This window comes from Tyto alba, unplaced genomic scaffold (genome assembly GCF_018691265.1).
Source record: "Tyto alba isolate M040663 unplaced genomic scaffold, T.alba_DEE_v4.0 Super-Scaffold_9, whole genome shotgun sequence".
Taxonomy (NCBI): Eukaryota; Metazoa; Chordata; class Aves; order Strigiformes; family Tytonidae; genus Tyto; species Tyto alba.
In genome coordinates, this window is record NW_024881330.1 from 27,965,721 (window position 1) to 27,983,185 (window position 17,465).

At 38.2% G+C, this 17,465-nt stretch overlaps 1 protein-coding gene across 2 annotated transcripts in view; it reads right to left on the minus strand.

Annotated features, from left to right (window-relative positions):
* Positions 1-17,465, minus strand: part of OSGIN2 (oxidative stress induced growth inhibitor family member 2) — a 24,936-nt gene continuing 7,471 nt past the window's right edge. Inside the window, exons 1-5 of one of the 2 annotated variants that reach the window (XM_033005882.2) lie at positions 16,728-16,907; positions 13,214-13,350; positions 11,018-11,209; positions 10,308-10,399; positions 1-8,285 (exon numbers count right to left, since the gene is read on the minus strand). In XM_033005882.2, the coding sequence (XP_032861773.1) occupies positions 7,238-8,285; positions 10,308-10,399; positions 11,018-11,209; positions 13,214-13,350; positions 16,728-16,749 (1,491 nt within the window). In that variant the 5' untranslated portion in view covers positions 16,750-16,907 and the 3' untranslated portion in view covers positions 1-7,237. Of the gene's footprint in view, positions 8,286-10,307; positions 10,400-11,017; positions 11,210-13,213; positions 13,351-16,727; positions 16,908-17,465 lie in introns of those variants that run through there. The other variant, XM_042785998.1, reaches the window with a different exon arrangement.

Genomic DNA, 17,465 nt, shown 5'->3' on the forward strand with positions numbered 1-17,465 from the left:
TAAACTAAATATACGTTTTATTAGCAAGGCTTTTAAAATACAGTCTTGTGTTCAGCACCTTAGCTGAACACAGTTTAAAGCAGATTGAATTACTCCATGCACCACTAAAATAGAGGCTGGGTGCTGTATCCCTGGAGGAACAAAATGCTTAATTTTCAGTTTAATTCACACCAGTTTCAGCTGACTTCCCACCTTTCCTACATCAGGTGGGAAAGCCACTGCCTTTTTTGGCCAGACTACCATGATACTATCTCGCCTGAAGTTTGCTTTCTATTTCTGGCCTTTCACACCTGTGAGTCTGCGCCTTTTTCTCCTACCCTTACATCCTATCTTCCCCCAGAATGGGGGGCTGGTGCAGCAGGGCTGGCCCCTGCTGTATCACTGCACCAGTTCCTATGTGCTGGAAGTGTGCTTGCAGTCAGCTTCGGTTTCCTCCATCCACCGACCTCCCCATTGACTTCCTCTGGAGCACTAAGCCGCTGTCATTACCTCCATTCCTGATGTGTCCAAGAGGCTCTAGCCCACATGTTTACCACCAAACTTCAGTCTATAACTGTTGCTGGTCTCTGCTGTAGACCTACCTCCAATCCCCTCCCGGCTCTCCTACTACCAGTCCATTTTGTATAGGTCACTTCTCAGACCTATTCTTACCCTGTCTTCCCCCCCAAACTAGCTCTTCTCTTCCTCTGTTTTCATTTCTTGAATCTATCTTCAGTCACATTTGGCCACATCTGGTGTTTGATTCACAAACTCCAATTGTGTTCTGGTATCTCCTTAGAACTCAGGCCAACCATGGCGAAACCTGGACTGTCTACCTCACCGTTATTCCTCACTCTTCCAATGTTTTGATAAACACCATCACCACATTCCAGTGAGATAATTTAGTTATAAAAATGCTAGACAAAATCAGATTTCCCTAACTAGCAACTTTCCCTGCCACTTGCTTAGCGCTCTGCCCCGGCTTTGACTATCAGAATCTCAAGCACTGGCTACAGCACTTGTCTACACGCAAACCAACACCACTTCCTCTTGCTGAGCACTACAGCGCTCTGACTTCCCCGTCCTCCCCAGTTTATTTTCCTTTAAGTTCCCCACTTCTCCAAACCAAAATAATCGGCTTCTAGGTGAAACTGGTTTTAATATTACTCCTTTAGCCGTCAGTCCATCATCAGTTTTCACACACGAAGATAAAACAAGCTTAGCATGCAAACCTCAGGTAGGTTTTTCATCTAACCAAAGCTGAGGTTTTGCTCACAAGTTGCTTGCAGCTCAGGAGGAGAATATATTTCAGCTCAGAGCAGATATTCTGTACACATTTACATTGCTCATCTAAATAAAAAGGCTAAGACCCAAGCATACTCCAGCAAAAGCTGAAAACCAAGGCATGACACACAGAAATGACATTTACACAGTATCTCCAAATCTGGGTATATCATGGGTGTGGACAAACATATAGTTAGATTAATAGAAGCCTTTATCTCATTCAGAACTGGAATTCCACAAACAGCATACCAGACCTATCAGAGAAACAGGCAAGATCAGACTTTCCAAATTGTGCCAGCTAGAGGGAAGGCAGGAGGATCAGTTCTCAAACAGCAGTAACTCCGTGTTCACATAGAAGCTGGTCCTATAATCCAAACTGATGAAAAATTGACTATTTCACTCTCCTCAGAGCATCCCCTGGAACTGTATCAAATCTCTGATCACCTTGTCTCTAGCTTTGTATTTGTGGACAACTATTTTTTATACACCTAGATAAAAAAAAGAACCTAAAAATGCCAGAATTCTGTAATACTTTGTGAATATGTAACAAACCTAGTCATTCATTTTCTTTATGCTGGCATGCAAGTCTACAGAGGTTGTCCAGGAACATGAAGCTGAATTTTAGTTTACTGAAGCATCCACTGTAGGCAGCGCAGGCTGATACTTTGCCAGTGATCTCAGAATAAAGAGATGGAGGAGGAAAGTGCAAATTAGATTAACATAGTCTCCAGAACCAGTAGTTTCAAAAGGATAGGAAAGCTAAGAATAGGAAGTATATTTTTTTCCCAGTTTTGATGACTACTGATGCCCACTATGTTTTAAGAGTTGGCTTAATATGCCCTGTAAGTACAAAAGTATCATTGCTAGAAAGTCAGCTAGCACGCAGACAGGTGTAATGTGAACTCAAGTTCTGAGTTTGCTTGAGCTGACATGTTCTAGTGTCTGCAAAGAGAAAACCATCATTAAAACAGTGCTTAGCCTCACTACAATTACTAAATTACACTATAAATGCTTTTTTCCCCATAATTCATGTTCCTTACCCCAAATTCACCCTTGACCTCACAATTCCTTGTGTAATTCAGACTTCAAGAATTGGCTAAACTGAAACACCATCAGTGTACCACATTCCCCAAAATGTGGTCTTTTTCAGAAAATGTTTATAATTCAATATCCTCACCTCAGATTTGTACCCGTAATGTCACCAAAGCCTTCCTTTCTCTGTCAAAGAATGTTTCAATTTCCATTGTTCCTGCTAAATAGAATTAGGTATTATGGTTATTTGAAACAAAGCATGACTTTTCCTTCAGGCTGGGCAAGCAGAAATGGGGCAAGTAAATGTCCAAAAAGCTCTCACATCAGCTGAGGTACTGTGCTCCCACCTTGCTCTCACCTCAAAAAATAATCCAAAAGGATGACAGAACGTTGTTAATGTAAGGTTCTAAAATATTATCTACACTAAAATGTAGCAGTATAAATCTTCGAGTGTTTTTTTGTTCCGTAACTTCTTCCAAATGAAATCATTACTATATGGACAATAGGAAAATCGAATAATCAGCTGCCTTTAAGGCACACATAGGCTACCTCTTGCTGTTTAGAAATGTTTGGGAGTTAGCACTGTTACAGCACAGATTCTTCTGTTACATGAAAATACCTGCTTGCTTTCTCAAAATTAGAAAATATGGTACCAGAACAACCAAGGCTCATTTCTAGGCACACCATCCAACTGATCTAGTCCTACAACTTCTGGAGTTGCTTCTATTTCATACATATCTGTTGCACTTTGGTGTAACTTCAGTTAACAGCCAATTAAATATATCTGGTAACATCTTAGAGTAATAGCTCCAGCACAGATCTCTAAAGTTACAGTATGAACATCTTGACAGAAGAGGATGGGAGGCCACCAGCCTATCAATGCTTCATGGATTCACTTCAGCACCTGTAGGTTTGCAGTTCATATTGCTCAGATTCTTTGCTGCGTTCCCCCCATCATTCCTCACTGGTCATCACTTGTTATCAGTGGGGACTCACTAGAAGTTTGCAAATTTTACACCCCTTCTTTCTCTCTCAAGAGCAGTTTGCCCCAAAATGGCCTTTTCTTCCTTTCAACTGGACATGCAGGTCAGGCCTGCCTCAAAGTTTGGATCTTAATTTCCTCTAGCTTTGAATAAGTACTCTGGATTTTGGGTTCTAGCCTTCTTTTCACAGTTCTCGAGCTGTCAGAGAAAGAAGATACAGCCACCTCCTTCTATAAAATTAGTATTTTTCATTATGCAACCATCACTTATGAAATTAATCATTAAAAAAAAGGTGCCTACACTCACCAGGCTGGAAGGAAAATACAGTATACTCCAACAACTCTCTAAGTGTTGAGGACTAGAGACCTACAGCTATGGGATTCACGTTGGTGTCACTTACTCAATGCACAGGCACTGCTTCTGGGAGCTATACTTTTTCCATGCACTCATGGGCAAGCCCATGCTGCTAGCCCAAGGCAATGCATTTTCCTGAGAGAGAATACAGTGTTATTGTCACCACTCTCTGGATTACTCGCAGAAAGAATTTCTACATTTTCTCACCAGGGTAAAACTTAGCCTTACTCTTTTGTGGAAAATCTTCTAAGCAGAAGTCAATCATCTACTGGAAACCAAAAGAAAAGCTGTGCCGTTTCCTACTGCCCCATCAGGTACCTTCATTAACAAGCACGCACTGCTAAACAGTACCACGTGTGAGGCAGACTGCTAGGGAAATCTACTATGAAAAATCTTAATCCCAGTTCAACAGCTGGATACTACTGAAACTCTTAGCAGTAATTTAGCTGGGAGCCACATCCAGCATTAAGAACCAAAACCAAATGTAAGAGACACTTTCCCATTAGCCTATTATAAAATACACAGTATGGATTAACATACCTTTACAAATTCTATAAATCCAAATTAAATTTCTTTAGTTAAAAATTATATTCTTCCTGTCTGCATTTGAGTAATTAAGCTTAAGTAGTAAGCATCCTTTTTAAATCCATGATGTTTAAAAGCTTATCTATCTGACTGAAAGAAGAGCCAAAAGAAGCAAAGTCTCCCTTCTGGGAATTATTATAACATACAGGAAATTCAAATGGTATTTTTTTTTTAAATCTGAGAAACGAAGTATTTTCCCAAAAGGCAACTGTTCAATGACAACGTCTAATCCAGACTAAATGCAGTATGACACAGTGCTTTAGGTAAAATTATCCCAAGGCAAAGCTTGAATTTTTACATCTCTTATTCTCTCAAAATAGCAAAGAGTAGAGAAACGAACTTCTCTCAAAATCCAAAACCCAAAAGCGAGGAAGTGCTGCTACAACTTTAAACCTATCAACTCCTAGAAGAAACTCATGATTTTTTAGTAAAGCTTTGGTTGAAAAAAGTATTTTTATACTGACTCAATAAATACGACCACTGCGAAAATTTCTCTGCCCAACTAAGGGGTCTCGCATGAGATGTTTTTAATCTCCAAAATACTGGCACGATTAAAAAAAAAAAAAAAAAAAAAAAAAAAAAGGCAGTTAAACCTCAAAAGGTGCTGCAATACTGCAGTGAAAGACACCTGTGCAAGAACAGGACAAAAATCTCTGCTACAAATTTGTCACTGCAACACACATAGCTTGTAAGTAGCTGCAGCAGCTGAGACTAGAGATTTGGCTGTTTGAAGCTTTTTTCTCCTTTTTGCAAAATAACTGTTTAAGTGAATTGCTTCCTTTGTTTTGCTGGCATTTTAAATATTTAACGTGACAAATGAAAAAGCAGTAACATGCCATGATATGTTGCATTTGGACATCTATATTGACACAAAACTGAAGGAATTTAATCACAGCGCAGATGTATTCCCAATATATTAACTACAATAAAGTTCTATAATCAAGTATTTAGCACTTCTAACACTGATTTTCAGTTAAAATTATTAGGTAACACAGGTTTAGGATAGTTTTATATATACACGCAGTTTCTGCCAAAGAAGGCAAATTACAGAATCTTAATTCAATTATGAAGAAAATAAGCCTAGAATTTAGCGTAATTTAAACCAGCTCAAATATCAGTATAAAAATGTATCTTAACTAGTATTGACAGTGCATGGTTAAATCCAACCGTGTAGGCAATGCAGAAATTAATATAAATGTTGCTTCATTGGTGTTTATTTTTATGCTATTAAATTTGCTCTATGCTAAAATTTATTATTAGTAGTGGCATCATTTCATAAATTACTTTGGACTTCCATTGAAAATACACTCATTTTAATCCTTGCATACTCTACCCTTTAAACTTCTGTGTCCAAAGTCTGAGTAACTTACTCAGCTGCATAAAGGCCTGCAGTAGCCACAGAACCTCGTAATTCAGTAGGCACAGAGAACACGCATTTATTGCATATAGGTAACTACAATTCATGAAAGTTAGACAGCTGGGCAACCAGCAAGCACTAGCAGTTTCACAAAGTCTAAGCCTAATTTCCTTTTTAAAATCCGTTCAAGTTCTAATATGGAGATTTTAATCATGCAAATACAATACCTTAAACTAACACAACATTCTTCAACACAACAAAGTCCAAAACAAAAAATTAAATTAAATTAAATAACATCTATTCCATCACATTGGACCTGAATTAAAATGTTTGGTAATAAATCAGTTAAAACCAAGCACTTCTGACTATTGAGAGTTCTGGAAAATAGATTAGGTTTTCTAACTAGCTTTTGCTTACCTCACTATGGTGAATAACCCATGAGTGTGTTTAGGTAAACTAGCTACTCTAAAACCCAGAAAAGGAAACCCAGGTCTTACATTATGGAGTAGAAAGGTGAAGCTTCAATTCAGAGGTAGGTACAAGTTAAGTCTTTGTCTTTAATAACAAGCTTTAAGATTTACATGAACTACGGCATGTTTGTTTTAAGTTTGGTTTGTTTATAATTTAGCTGGCTGTGACATATAACCCTTTTTCAAGTTTCAAAATCTGTAGGCTAAAATAGTATTAGTGTTATGTGCTGCTCTAGAAAAAAAAAAAGATAAATAACCAATACTTGGTCAAATGGGAGACGAGAGTATCTATCACCCACCTTCATCAGTCAAGTGATCCCATTCTGTCTTCCTGAGCTAGGAAGCAAAAAAACCTCAAGTTTTCTCTGTACCTAATGTTTCAGTAGTACACTAGATATTCATTATATTGACACTGTAATAAGAGCACTTACATCAGTACTTTATTGTTTATGTTACTGAGTATTCTCATAAATGTACATATCACTGTAGGGGAACATCTCATGTTAGTCTTTCTGCACTCACCCAACTCGAGGCACAGTGTAAAAAAACATTAATGGACTGTGTCAAATCATGTGTTAAAGATTAAATGAGAATGCTTATTCTTTTATTCCAATTATCAAATAGCATAATTTATAATGTTTGAGGAATAATTCTTGCTTACAGAAATCCTTCTTTTAGTAAAAACCGTTTTACTAAGTGCTCATTCCAAGTATTACTGTGGTAAATAAGTAAATCCCTGTTTCAAGCAGAAGGCTCCAAATTTGCTTTGGGACCAAGAATCACTTGGTACTAAGCAAGCTTTCTGCTTTTAGAAGTTATTTTAATTCATGGTAAGAATATTTTGTCACATCTGACACTAAAATGTAAAGCCACTCTGGTAGGAATTGCTTTTTCCAGAGGAAGTCTGCTCTTTTAGCTGAGCAAGAGATGACAGGCAAGTCAATGTAAGTTAGTCTCATTTTCTGTTCATCTGGAAGTAATTCCAGCTGAGTAGAGATCAGTTGTAATAGCAGATCAATTTTTTTGTATTTTGAAAACGTGAAGTATTGTAATATCAGCATTCTTTACCAAGCAATACAAGCGCGGGTTACTTGTATACAACAGAAATGTGACTGCTACCAACTTCGGCTGTCAGTGAGTGTTCTGTTAGACTACACCTGTAATTCTGTATGTGAAAGTTTCTAATGTCTCACTTATGGTACCCCATCACCTCCTCCATCCCCACTTTCAATCAATTCATGTTTCTTCTTTTGTCTTATTGCCAAGCATCGTGCAATGCCCAACGCACCTCCTTTTAAAAACCGTACAAAGTTGTCTCCCACCAGAGGACCTAAAGCAAAGAGGTTCGCTTCTTTAGTGCATTCGTAAGTGTACGGATCAATCTCTATAGGATTCCCCTTGCATGTGATGGGCTGGTTAGAGTGATGACCTATGCTATGTCCTTGGTCCTTTAGAAAGAAAAGGTTTGGGTGAGAACCTATGAGAACTAAGGCTACAGAAAACTTCAAAATTTTCTTCAGTCCAGAGGCACTCTGAAGAACACATTTCATTTCAGGCTTGAAGGACAGTACATTGTGCTCAGGGAAACTAGTGTAAGCAGAATGCAGATTAGAGTCCACAGTATGGGACTGAGTACACATCATATGATAGACCTTATGGTATTCAGGGTAAAGCTTTTTAGGTAACTGTTTGAAAATTAGACTTGTATCGGTAACTCTTCTGCGAAACACATGGATTACTGGGATGTTGTTGTTGTAGGCACACAGAACTGCATCAGCTGCTGTAAGTCCGGCACCCACAATTAACACAGGGTCTGCCTTCCCACGTAACTTTCCTTTGCTGATAGCAGCTCCGAAGTCAGACATGGAATGAAGCACAAAAGGAAAGTCTTCTCCTTCAACTTGTAGTCGGCCCGGAGAATCAAAGGTTCCTGTGGCAAGCGCCACGTTCTCAGCAAAGAGGCAGAAGGGTACATGAGAACCATCTGCTGCTCGCTGATAACCTCTGACTTCCCAGTTTCTCTTAATCAGTGACTTTTGTCCATCTTCCACCTCCAAATGCTGTGTTGAAATACTTTCATTTAGTTGACTTCTATCTTCATCATCCTTTCCTCGACAGAGCCTGGATACTGATGTGATGTAAACATTGTCTCTGAAATTCTTTTGGAGGCCCATGACTTTGACATAGTGTTTATAATAACAAGCTATTTCTTCTGGCATTACTCGATCACTCTTTATATTTCTGAAATGAAATCGCGTAATTAATATTTAGTTAATATTTAGACTTTATCAGGAATCTGAATATCATATGTGACATACCACATGAGAGCACAATATAAGAGGATTGAATCTGCTCAGTGTAACTGACACAGAGTTCCATATCTTTAAATGCATTCAAGTTGTTTTATTTGTTCTCTTGATTCCTGACATACAAGACAAGCTAACTTTTTTTTTAACAGTTATAAATCTTTACAATGTAAAGTGGTAATTAAAGTGTTATAATTAACAAATTAAGTGTAACAACACCCTGCAGTATCAAGGTAGGTCTGGATGGAAGTGTTTTACAAAGCCAGTTTAGCATCACAACCGTCAACAATACAATACTGGCTAAACTTGTATTTGGTGAGAATACACTTACTTGGGCTATAAGTAAGCAAGTATCATAGTAATTGTTAAGTGCTAATTTTGAAACTCTAGGTTCATTACATTACTCAAGTCAAGTATTCTTCATTATACTTTGCAAAGACCTCTCCCTTGGGTACAGGGAAATTCAGTAAATATCAAATTAAGTAGTTCCATATCACAGGAATGAACAAAGCAAGTATGACACAGAACCTTAACGCAACTATGTAAACAGGATTATGATTTCCAAGTGTCCAATAAAAAACATTTTTGCACTGCAATCCTGGTATTGCAGCTATGCTTTTCTCATGTTTATTAAATTCTCATTTACAAAAAAATATGCTGAAAATGCAATTATTCTGAACCAGTGCATGAATTTTGCTGCTTCTTTAGAAGAAAGCTCTAGGAAAAAGGCAAAAGACACAATAGTGAACATCAGGATTGCCACTGAATTACACTTAAAAGCATATTTAAAGGAAATCAGGCTACTCCTTCTCATAGATTAACAAGATAATAGCATATGTACTTTTAAATGTTCAAGTTACTACTCTGAAAATCCTGATATTTATTAAAGAGGATAATGAGACGTGTGTGACACCTGCTACAGTGAAACTTAGGAAACTATATTACATGACTAGAAGTTTTCATTATCATCAATAATTTTAAATATGTTTGTTTAGTTGTGGTATAACAGGTCAGCGTTTCTGTTTTTAGTATTGTTGAAAACTACAATATAAACAAATTAGCTTCAGATAATAAGCAGCTTATGGGATTTCAGTTAATAAGGAGGCAAGATTACTGTGGTTATCTAAGAAAGCGATTAAAGAACAAAGGTACAGTTTCTTCACTATAAGTGTTGTCCTGAAATAAGTCTGCCCTTAAACACATATGCCCAAGTAATTCTATTTCTTCTTTTGCCATACCTGGTACAAGAGCAACTTCCTTTAATTTTTCTAGAACAAAGTCAGGAGACGTAAAATTTTAGAAAAAGCTTACATGGAGTGTTCCTAGATTCTTCTGCTGACACAGACCTTTATGAACTGTGTAACTGAAGTAAAAACAGTAAGCTTGTACAAGACAGTAATTTTTCTTCTCTAAAATTTATCCAAGAAACTTACTACTAGAAAATAACATTGCGAAATACTGAACTGTGCTCTTAAAATTCAAATTCATAGATAGCAACATTTCATATGCTGCAGCTTTGCCTGTAGAATACTGAAATATACAATTTCCTGAATTACAAGAAAGCTAGTGGGCGCAGCAACTTAAGCTGCATCCGTGTTGAAAAAGGAACTTCCAATATTTCTGTAGATTTTAAATTCCTCCCTCAACCTTCCCTCAACTCTGATCAAAACCGCTTACAGTAACAGTGCTTCTTTGTGAAATGCAGCTAGAACACCACTGCTAGTATGTGTGCTTTCGGTGCACTCAAAGCAATTCCTCTGGCTAACCATTGTCCATTTTTTTCCCATCAGAGTACACACAGCAGAATAATTTCCAGTTGCCATCAGGCAATTGAATAAACAAGACAAGAAGCTGTCCTGTGAACAATGACGTTCGAATGCTTTCTAGTTCTCAAAATAATGTTATCTAGATTCTTATAGCAACTAGGTTTCCCAGATACATTATACAATACCTTTACCTGCGTTTGCTAGCTGCCCACTCCTTAAAGGTGAGGCCAGGCAATTCCATCCAGTCTCCAAAACTGATTGTTAGCATAGAGCCTTCCATGGACTACAGAGAAAAACCCAAGAGGCGTGACTAAATACATTTCAAATAGATACATTTATGTAAAACACAGTGAAGTTCTTCTCATTGTACCCATTTAGAGCAATAAAATACCAGAACATAACATAATACCCAGACGTTACATGAAGTGCTGAACTATTTTCTTGTTACAGTGAGGTACTATTTTAATGAGCAACTACATGATATAATGAAGCAGAAGGTGAAGAGAGAGCAAGCAAAATTAAAAGCAAGTTATTTAAAATACAAAACAAGAAGGAAAAAATGTGAAACCAACAGAATATGAACACTAAGATTTGTGTATAACAGCACCTGGAAACAATGCAAAGAAGAGAAAAAGTCGTAGAAAATACTCTTCGTTATAATTCATTAAATTTAAACTAATTTAAAAAAACAAACATGCAAGACAGCAGTCAGGGTCACAAATCCCCAAATGAAGGAACCTTTTCCTTCCTTTCTCACCTCCCCAACATATGTGGGCTTTGGTAACTGAGCAGTTGAAACTGCAATTGCCATTACCATCTAAATCAGCCTTAGACAGTAAGAAAAAACCCAAACCACAAAATTATCAAGTTATCCTAGAAGTGATATGAAATTTTTACTCACATGCCAGGCCCCACCAGGTGGTCCTTTACCAAGCACTATATGGGGAATATAATGATGTTGTTCTAGCTTCCAGTGCAGAACTGGCGGGTAGTCATACCCAAAGTCAGCATCAGGATGAAGCAATGTATCAAAAAGCACTGCAACTGGGTTTGAAGAGCGTCCTTCGAGACCTTCAGACAGGTACTCTAGATCCTAAAGTATGAAGAAAAGTGGTATGTTCATGCCACTTTTACTGTTCATCGTGCTATTCTGATGTACAGAAGTTGAATTTCAACAAAAACCACAATTAGTTCAAGTTGCATTTTAAGTAGAGATAACTACTTAATGTAGATATTCAATCAAAACACTTTTCAGAAATAACTGCCATGATTCAGTTCTTCCGTAATTCTGAATAATACATTTCACTCATTTAAAAATGACATGTTAATAACACAGTAATATTGGGGCAGGTCAGTATTTGAAATTCATTGCAGAAAAAGAAATATGGAGACAAATATTCAGAGATCAGAACAACTTAGTAACATCTATATTTATAGATAGCAGACAGCTTTTAACAAAGAATTGCAAGGTTTTCTTGGAGCCCCATTTTGATAAAGCAAAATTGGAATCTAAAAAAATTAAGTTTTAAAGACAAAGTAGAAAAAGGTCCTTTGACAGTTCTTAGGTAGTTCCAACACTATTATATTTTGAAATAATGGAGGTATTACAAGTATTCTTTTTAAAAATTAATTAAAACTAAGATTATTTTACAAAGCAGTTAATGTTGAAAACAGTTTCTAGAACTTTGTAAAATGTTCACATTTCAGCATCTATTAACCAGCTGTGTTCTAAAAACTTCATGATGCAATAGCAAATATTTGAAGAGAGAATAGATATTTGAAGAAAGAATTAGCCATAAGGCCATTTTTTGCTGACAAAGACAGAACAGTTTAGCTTCCTAAACTGGGAAAATATCAGGGGGTCGGGCAAAGATGAAGTACATGAAACATCTGTGGCCAAAAGCTTAGGCAGCTTAATATCCTACTAAAAAAATAAATCTTGAGACTTAAGGTCAACATTACATGCAAACAGAACAGCACTAAAACAAAATCCAAAAAAGCCCAAACCCCAAAGCCAAAGAACCCCTGCTTCCCCACTACAAACACACATGCATGTTTGTATTTCAAATAAATTAGTCACACAGGCAACACAGAGATAGCATTGTGAGTAATCCATCAGGAGTTCAGCGGGGTGAGTAGAAAACAATGATAACATGGCAAACAAATGGACAAGTGGGGAAAAAAATAATGGAGAAGATTTAACTAATCTTTAACTAATTAACTAAACAGACAGAAAATTTGGATGTCTATGAGGATAAATACAGCACATTCAATTGAAAGTGCAACACAAACACTGAAGGTTTCATACTGTTCAGAAAAGAAAAATGGGTTGTATTTATAGAGGATATATTCCCCTAATGTTACTAAAAATGAAGTCTTAATGAGAATTGTACTATTTAGGAAGATTTTAACTTGAAGTATGTCAGCAGCGTGTGTTCTTTGATGACAGTGCGAAAAAAATCCTAGGACATGAAAGCTGGAATTCCTGCATCAGCTACCTACTAACCAAGTGGTATTTTAGATGCTTTTGGCAAGTAATAAGAACATGACAAAGGGCAGAGTATAAAACCAAAAAACACCACAAACAAAAAGCCCTGAACAACCACAAAAACCACCACATGGCCCAGGATTTTATCTAATGGTCATGAGTTGATTCTATTTAAATGAACAGAATAACAAAATAGCTTATTAAGGCATTAGAAATACAATTAGGTAAATAGGCTGGTTCTTCACAATGCAATCTGCAGATTTTTTTGGGATAAGCAGTTCTTAAAATTCATTGCTTTTCATATGAAGGGCCCTACATATAATTTGTTACAAGCCACTAAGGAAAGTATATGCTGCTCTTGAATTTACAGGTAGGAAAAAAAAAAGAGGCAAAGAGATAAAGCTAGTTGTTTGAGGCCACACTGTTATACCAAGCTTTACTGTGGTCTAATTCTTTGTGGGGTGAGAATATTAAGCCTTTTACTTGTCTATGGCACTACTTATGTAAGTTGCAAAAGCATTTTAAACAGGATCATTAAAGAAAGCCTACTGTTTCATAATCCAGTTTGCAGTAGGAAAAGAGCTAGACAAGATGGCAACCAAAGCTTACTTGATCAACAATGGAAAGATGTCGAGCTTCTTCTAATTTTGTATGTAGAATGGGGTTTGGGTGTATAGCTTCAGGGGATAAATATGGCCTGTATCCAGACAGCAGGTAAGAAAGACAAATTCCCGAAGGTCCATTTCCTATTAAAGAAAGAAGTTACTGCTTTAGTAAAAATATCAATAATCTAAGGTGTGTAAGTCACTAATTAAGCATCAACAAAATAATACTAAAGTAGTATAATGTGATACTTTCCTGATTCAAAGCAGCTTATAAACTTCACAGTAAAATAACGCCTACCATAGGAACTTCCTCCAAATAAATCGTGCAAAATCTTTTTCAGGTAACAAGAAACATGTATAACTGTTTACACCATAAAACAACATACGTATAAAGGACTTTCATAATTTAGTACGTCAAATTCACTATTCTTGTGTGAAAATGGTCTGATGGATAATATCAGGTCTGCTTGTCAATCGCAGTGATACTGAATATTACGGTCATCTTACAGTTTTGCATTCCCATTTACACTGGGTACTGTAAAACACAGAACAGAAAGACAATCTAGAGCATATGCTCTTCAGGTCTGCCCATAAAATAAACAGAAGAAAGGGACAAGCAGAAAGCTAAAGAATGCAAGTCAGATGAGAAGTCAGAGACACAGCTCAACAGCAACATAAAAGCTGAGTGAACAACATCAATTCAAACATCTTTCCATACCTTTTTTGTAGCATTTTATAATTCAGCTATTCCAAATTTAATAGACTAACTTATTTTCAAAAAGTTACTAAAGGTGTGAAATGGATGGGACCAAAACTTTACCATAAGGTCATTATTTCTATTTATTTAACTAGTATTAAACACAGCAGGGAACCATACTTACAATATGCAAATACAGAAGTAATGTTCATGTTGCAAAGTCAGATATCAAAAGCTAGGGAAAGCTACAGTCCGAAAAGTACGTGCTATGATACAGAATTTAAATGTGATTATGCACCGCTTTTTCTATAGCTCCTCTTCCTCATTAACTGAATGAAAAGCACAGTGTTCTCCTAATGAGGCACTATTCGGTATTTTGTCTTTGTTTTGCATCTAGAGTGGCACACATGGTATTTACCACACAGTATTCAAATTCTGGGCTAAAAATAAAGTTACTAATTTATTCATGGTTTTATATAGCACTCATTGCTAGGATGTTAGCTCTTACTTCCTACTGTCTCAACTCTTGATCTCAAGAGCTCACCTGTAGATTCCTGTTCCCCATCACCTTTGCGCACATTATTTCCACCACCTGTTAACAATCCCATTTCTCCAATGCCTGTCTCGTCTCCCTTTTCTGACTTCCCAGTCCCTAAATGTCCCATCAGTTTGCTGAGACCCTGTTCATTCCCAGTCTCTTCATATATTGGATCTCTTTTTCCTCCTCCAACAGGCTATGCTTATCACTCTGGTCCCCAGTGGCAGTATATGCCATACTTTATTACAATGCTGTGTGCATAGACATGTTATAGCTATGGGCTACAAGAAAATCATGCAGGCTTACTGCACATGAGTTCTTCAAAGGCCAAGACTGCTAAGTTATAAGGAATCTTCAGTAAGCATGTTTTCTTTGAAGGCCTAGAACCCCAAAAAGTATGTGAGACTGCACAATGGCTCCTACCAAACAGTCTAGTTTTTTGCACCTGAATATGCAGGAAAAAATAAAGGCATTAGAGTGCCTGTGTACTTCTAGGACCATAAGGCACTGAAAAAACTGTCTAGGAAAGCTGTGGATTTCCAGCTGTCTTGGGTTGAGTGAGTGGTGGGTTTTTTTTTTGGTAGCAGGGGAGGGGGCTATAGGGGTTGTCCCCTGTGAGAAGCTTCTCGAAGCTCCCCCAGCTCCAAGTCAGCTCCACCTCTATTTGGAGCCTGAGACCATCAGCTGCGCCTCTGCGATAACGTATTTAAGAAGGGACGTGGTGACGGGCAGTGGGACTTGTGAGGAGGAGTTGCTGCAGCTGCGTGAACACCAAGGTCAGTGGAGGAACGGAGGAAGAAAGGAGGGGGGAGGTGTGCTGGAGCAGAGACCCCCCTGTATCCTGTGCTGAGACAGCAGGGCGGCCCCCCCTGCCACCCATGAAGATCTACGGTGGAGCAGACATTGATTTATGGCCTGTGGCTTCTGCCTGGATGAGCAAGCTGCTGTGCCCGAAGAAGGCCGGGATCTTGTGGGAAAAGGTAGCCCCGCTGCTGTAATTCAGTGCTGGGAGGATTGCAGCATGCGGGGGAGTCCCACGCCAGAGCAGCTCGGGAAGGGCTGCAGCCGTGGGAGGGAATCCAGTTGGAGAAAGTTAGTGACCCATGACGGAGCAGTGTGGGGAATGCTGCGGCCCATGGGAGGGACTCATGTCAGAGAAAGTTTGTGGAGGACTGTCTCCTGTGAGAGGGGGACCACGATGGAGCAGGGGGAACAAGTTCCAGAAGCTCCCCCCACCGAAGATGATGAAAGTGGCAGCACTGACTGCACCCCCCATTCCCTGCCCCTGAGCTGCAGGAGGAGGAGGTAGAGATATCGGGAGCAGAGCTGAGCCCAGGAAGAAGGGAGGGGTGGGGGGAAGGTGTTCTCAAGATGTGGCACTGCTTCTCACTGTCCTACTCTGTTACGTGCTGTGAGTGTCTGTAATAAATGCATGCTCTTTTTTTCATCCCCTAACAAGTCTGCCTTTTGCTCGTGACCATAAAGGGGGATTTTTTCCCCATCCCAGTTCTAACTCGAACCCCAAGCCTGGCCCTCTGTCACTTCTTATTGCTGGAAGGGAAGGGAGAGAGAGTGGCTGTTGGCTGCTGACCAGGCTCAAACCACGATACCAGCATTGGAATCTTCAAGACAGATAAATCAAAAAGTCTGTAATAAAAGGTTTAAATAATGATGATCCTGCCTATATTATTTCCCAAACCACTTTGATTCCTATTTTGCCATTTACAAAAAAGACCATCGAGAATCTTTTAGACAGCGAAAACACTCTTCCTTACTCTCACAGTGTTCTACCCTCCCACAAACAGATCAGCATGAGATAGCTGGGTATGTTTCAGTCCAGGAATTTCAAGCTTAAAACAGCTGCAAGCCCCTCCTGTCACCCACTTGCCACATGAGATGGATGTGAGAGAAGACCTTAATGATACACTGAAACCACCCATAACAAAATCATGCCAAGTTGTGAAAACACTCTAATCATACTAATAGCTCACAAGCATTCCCATGACTAAGTTCTTAACTATTTTTAGAATTATATCTTGTCCACAGTAAAGAATTTTGTTTCTTTTTACAAGTGCATAGCTAGATTTTTTTCCTACTGGGGTATAAAGGAAGCTAGTCCATCATGTAAAGAGAAAAATCTGTGCCATATCCAATGATGCTGTGCTAAAGATTATTCCTACTGGATAAGACTAAAAAGAACCAAACGGGTAACAAGTTGCCAAAACAAAGGCTGGCAAGGGCCAAGGAAATTACTGAGGATTGGATTATGTTAAGGTGAATTACCATCACTGAGCTCCCTAGACATTCCTCTGAGACCATCCAGAGAGTCGATTCAAACCCAGTTCCTATTCTTTGAGCAGACTGAGTCCAAGGGAAAGGAATTCCCCTGTGGATATCCTCTCAAGAACACACAAGATGAAGGTTCAGCTGCAAGGTCTGCAATTAGAATTGCTATGATTTTCTCAGAAAATCCCTGGGGGAAAGAAGAAAACAACAACAACCACCTTTTTGAAATGAGAAACTTATACTGAGGAGTTTGCTCTTTATTTACACACAATGCCTCCTCCAATAACAGCTCTGTTCACAACTGGAAGATATTACTATTATACAAATTTTAGATATACAATTGATTGTATATCTAAATAATAAGTTTGTATAATCCCACAGCCCTGTTCATTTAAGGAGCAGTTAATATTTTGTTTGAATAGAAGCATAAGCTTCTCCTGATCACAGTAAAGCCTTGCTTTTTGGTTGAAAATTTAAAACATTTTTTTAACACAGTAATGATCAAAACTAGTGCAGAAGATGAAAGCATTTAGCACAGAACATCCTCTAGACATAGAGCTCCAGCATGAAATTCTTCAATCCCAGATCATTCAAATGGAATATATCCATTTCCTTCCAATTTCTTGAAGACAGGTACAGCACAGAAGTTACTATTACCCCAGAGGCTTAGTACTCTATTGCAGAACTGCAGTACAATATGCAGCACAAGCTTAGAATCAAATCTGAAATTGGGCA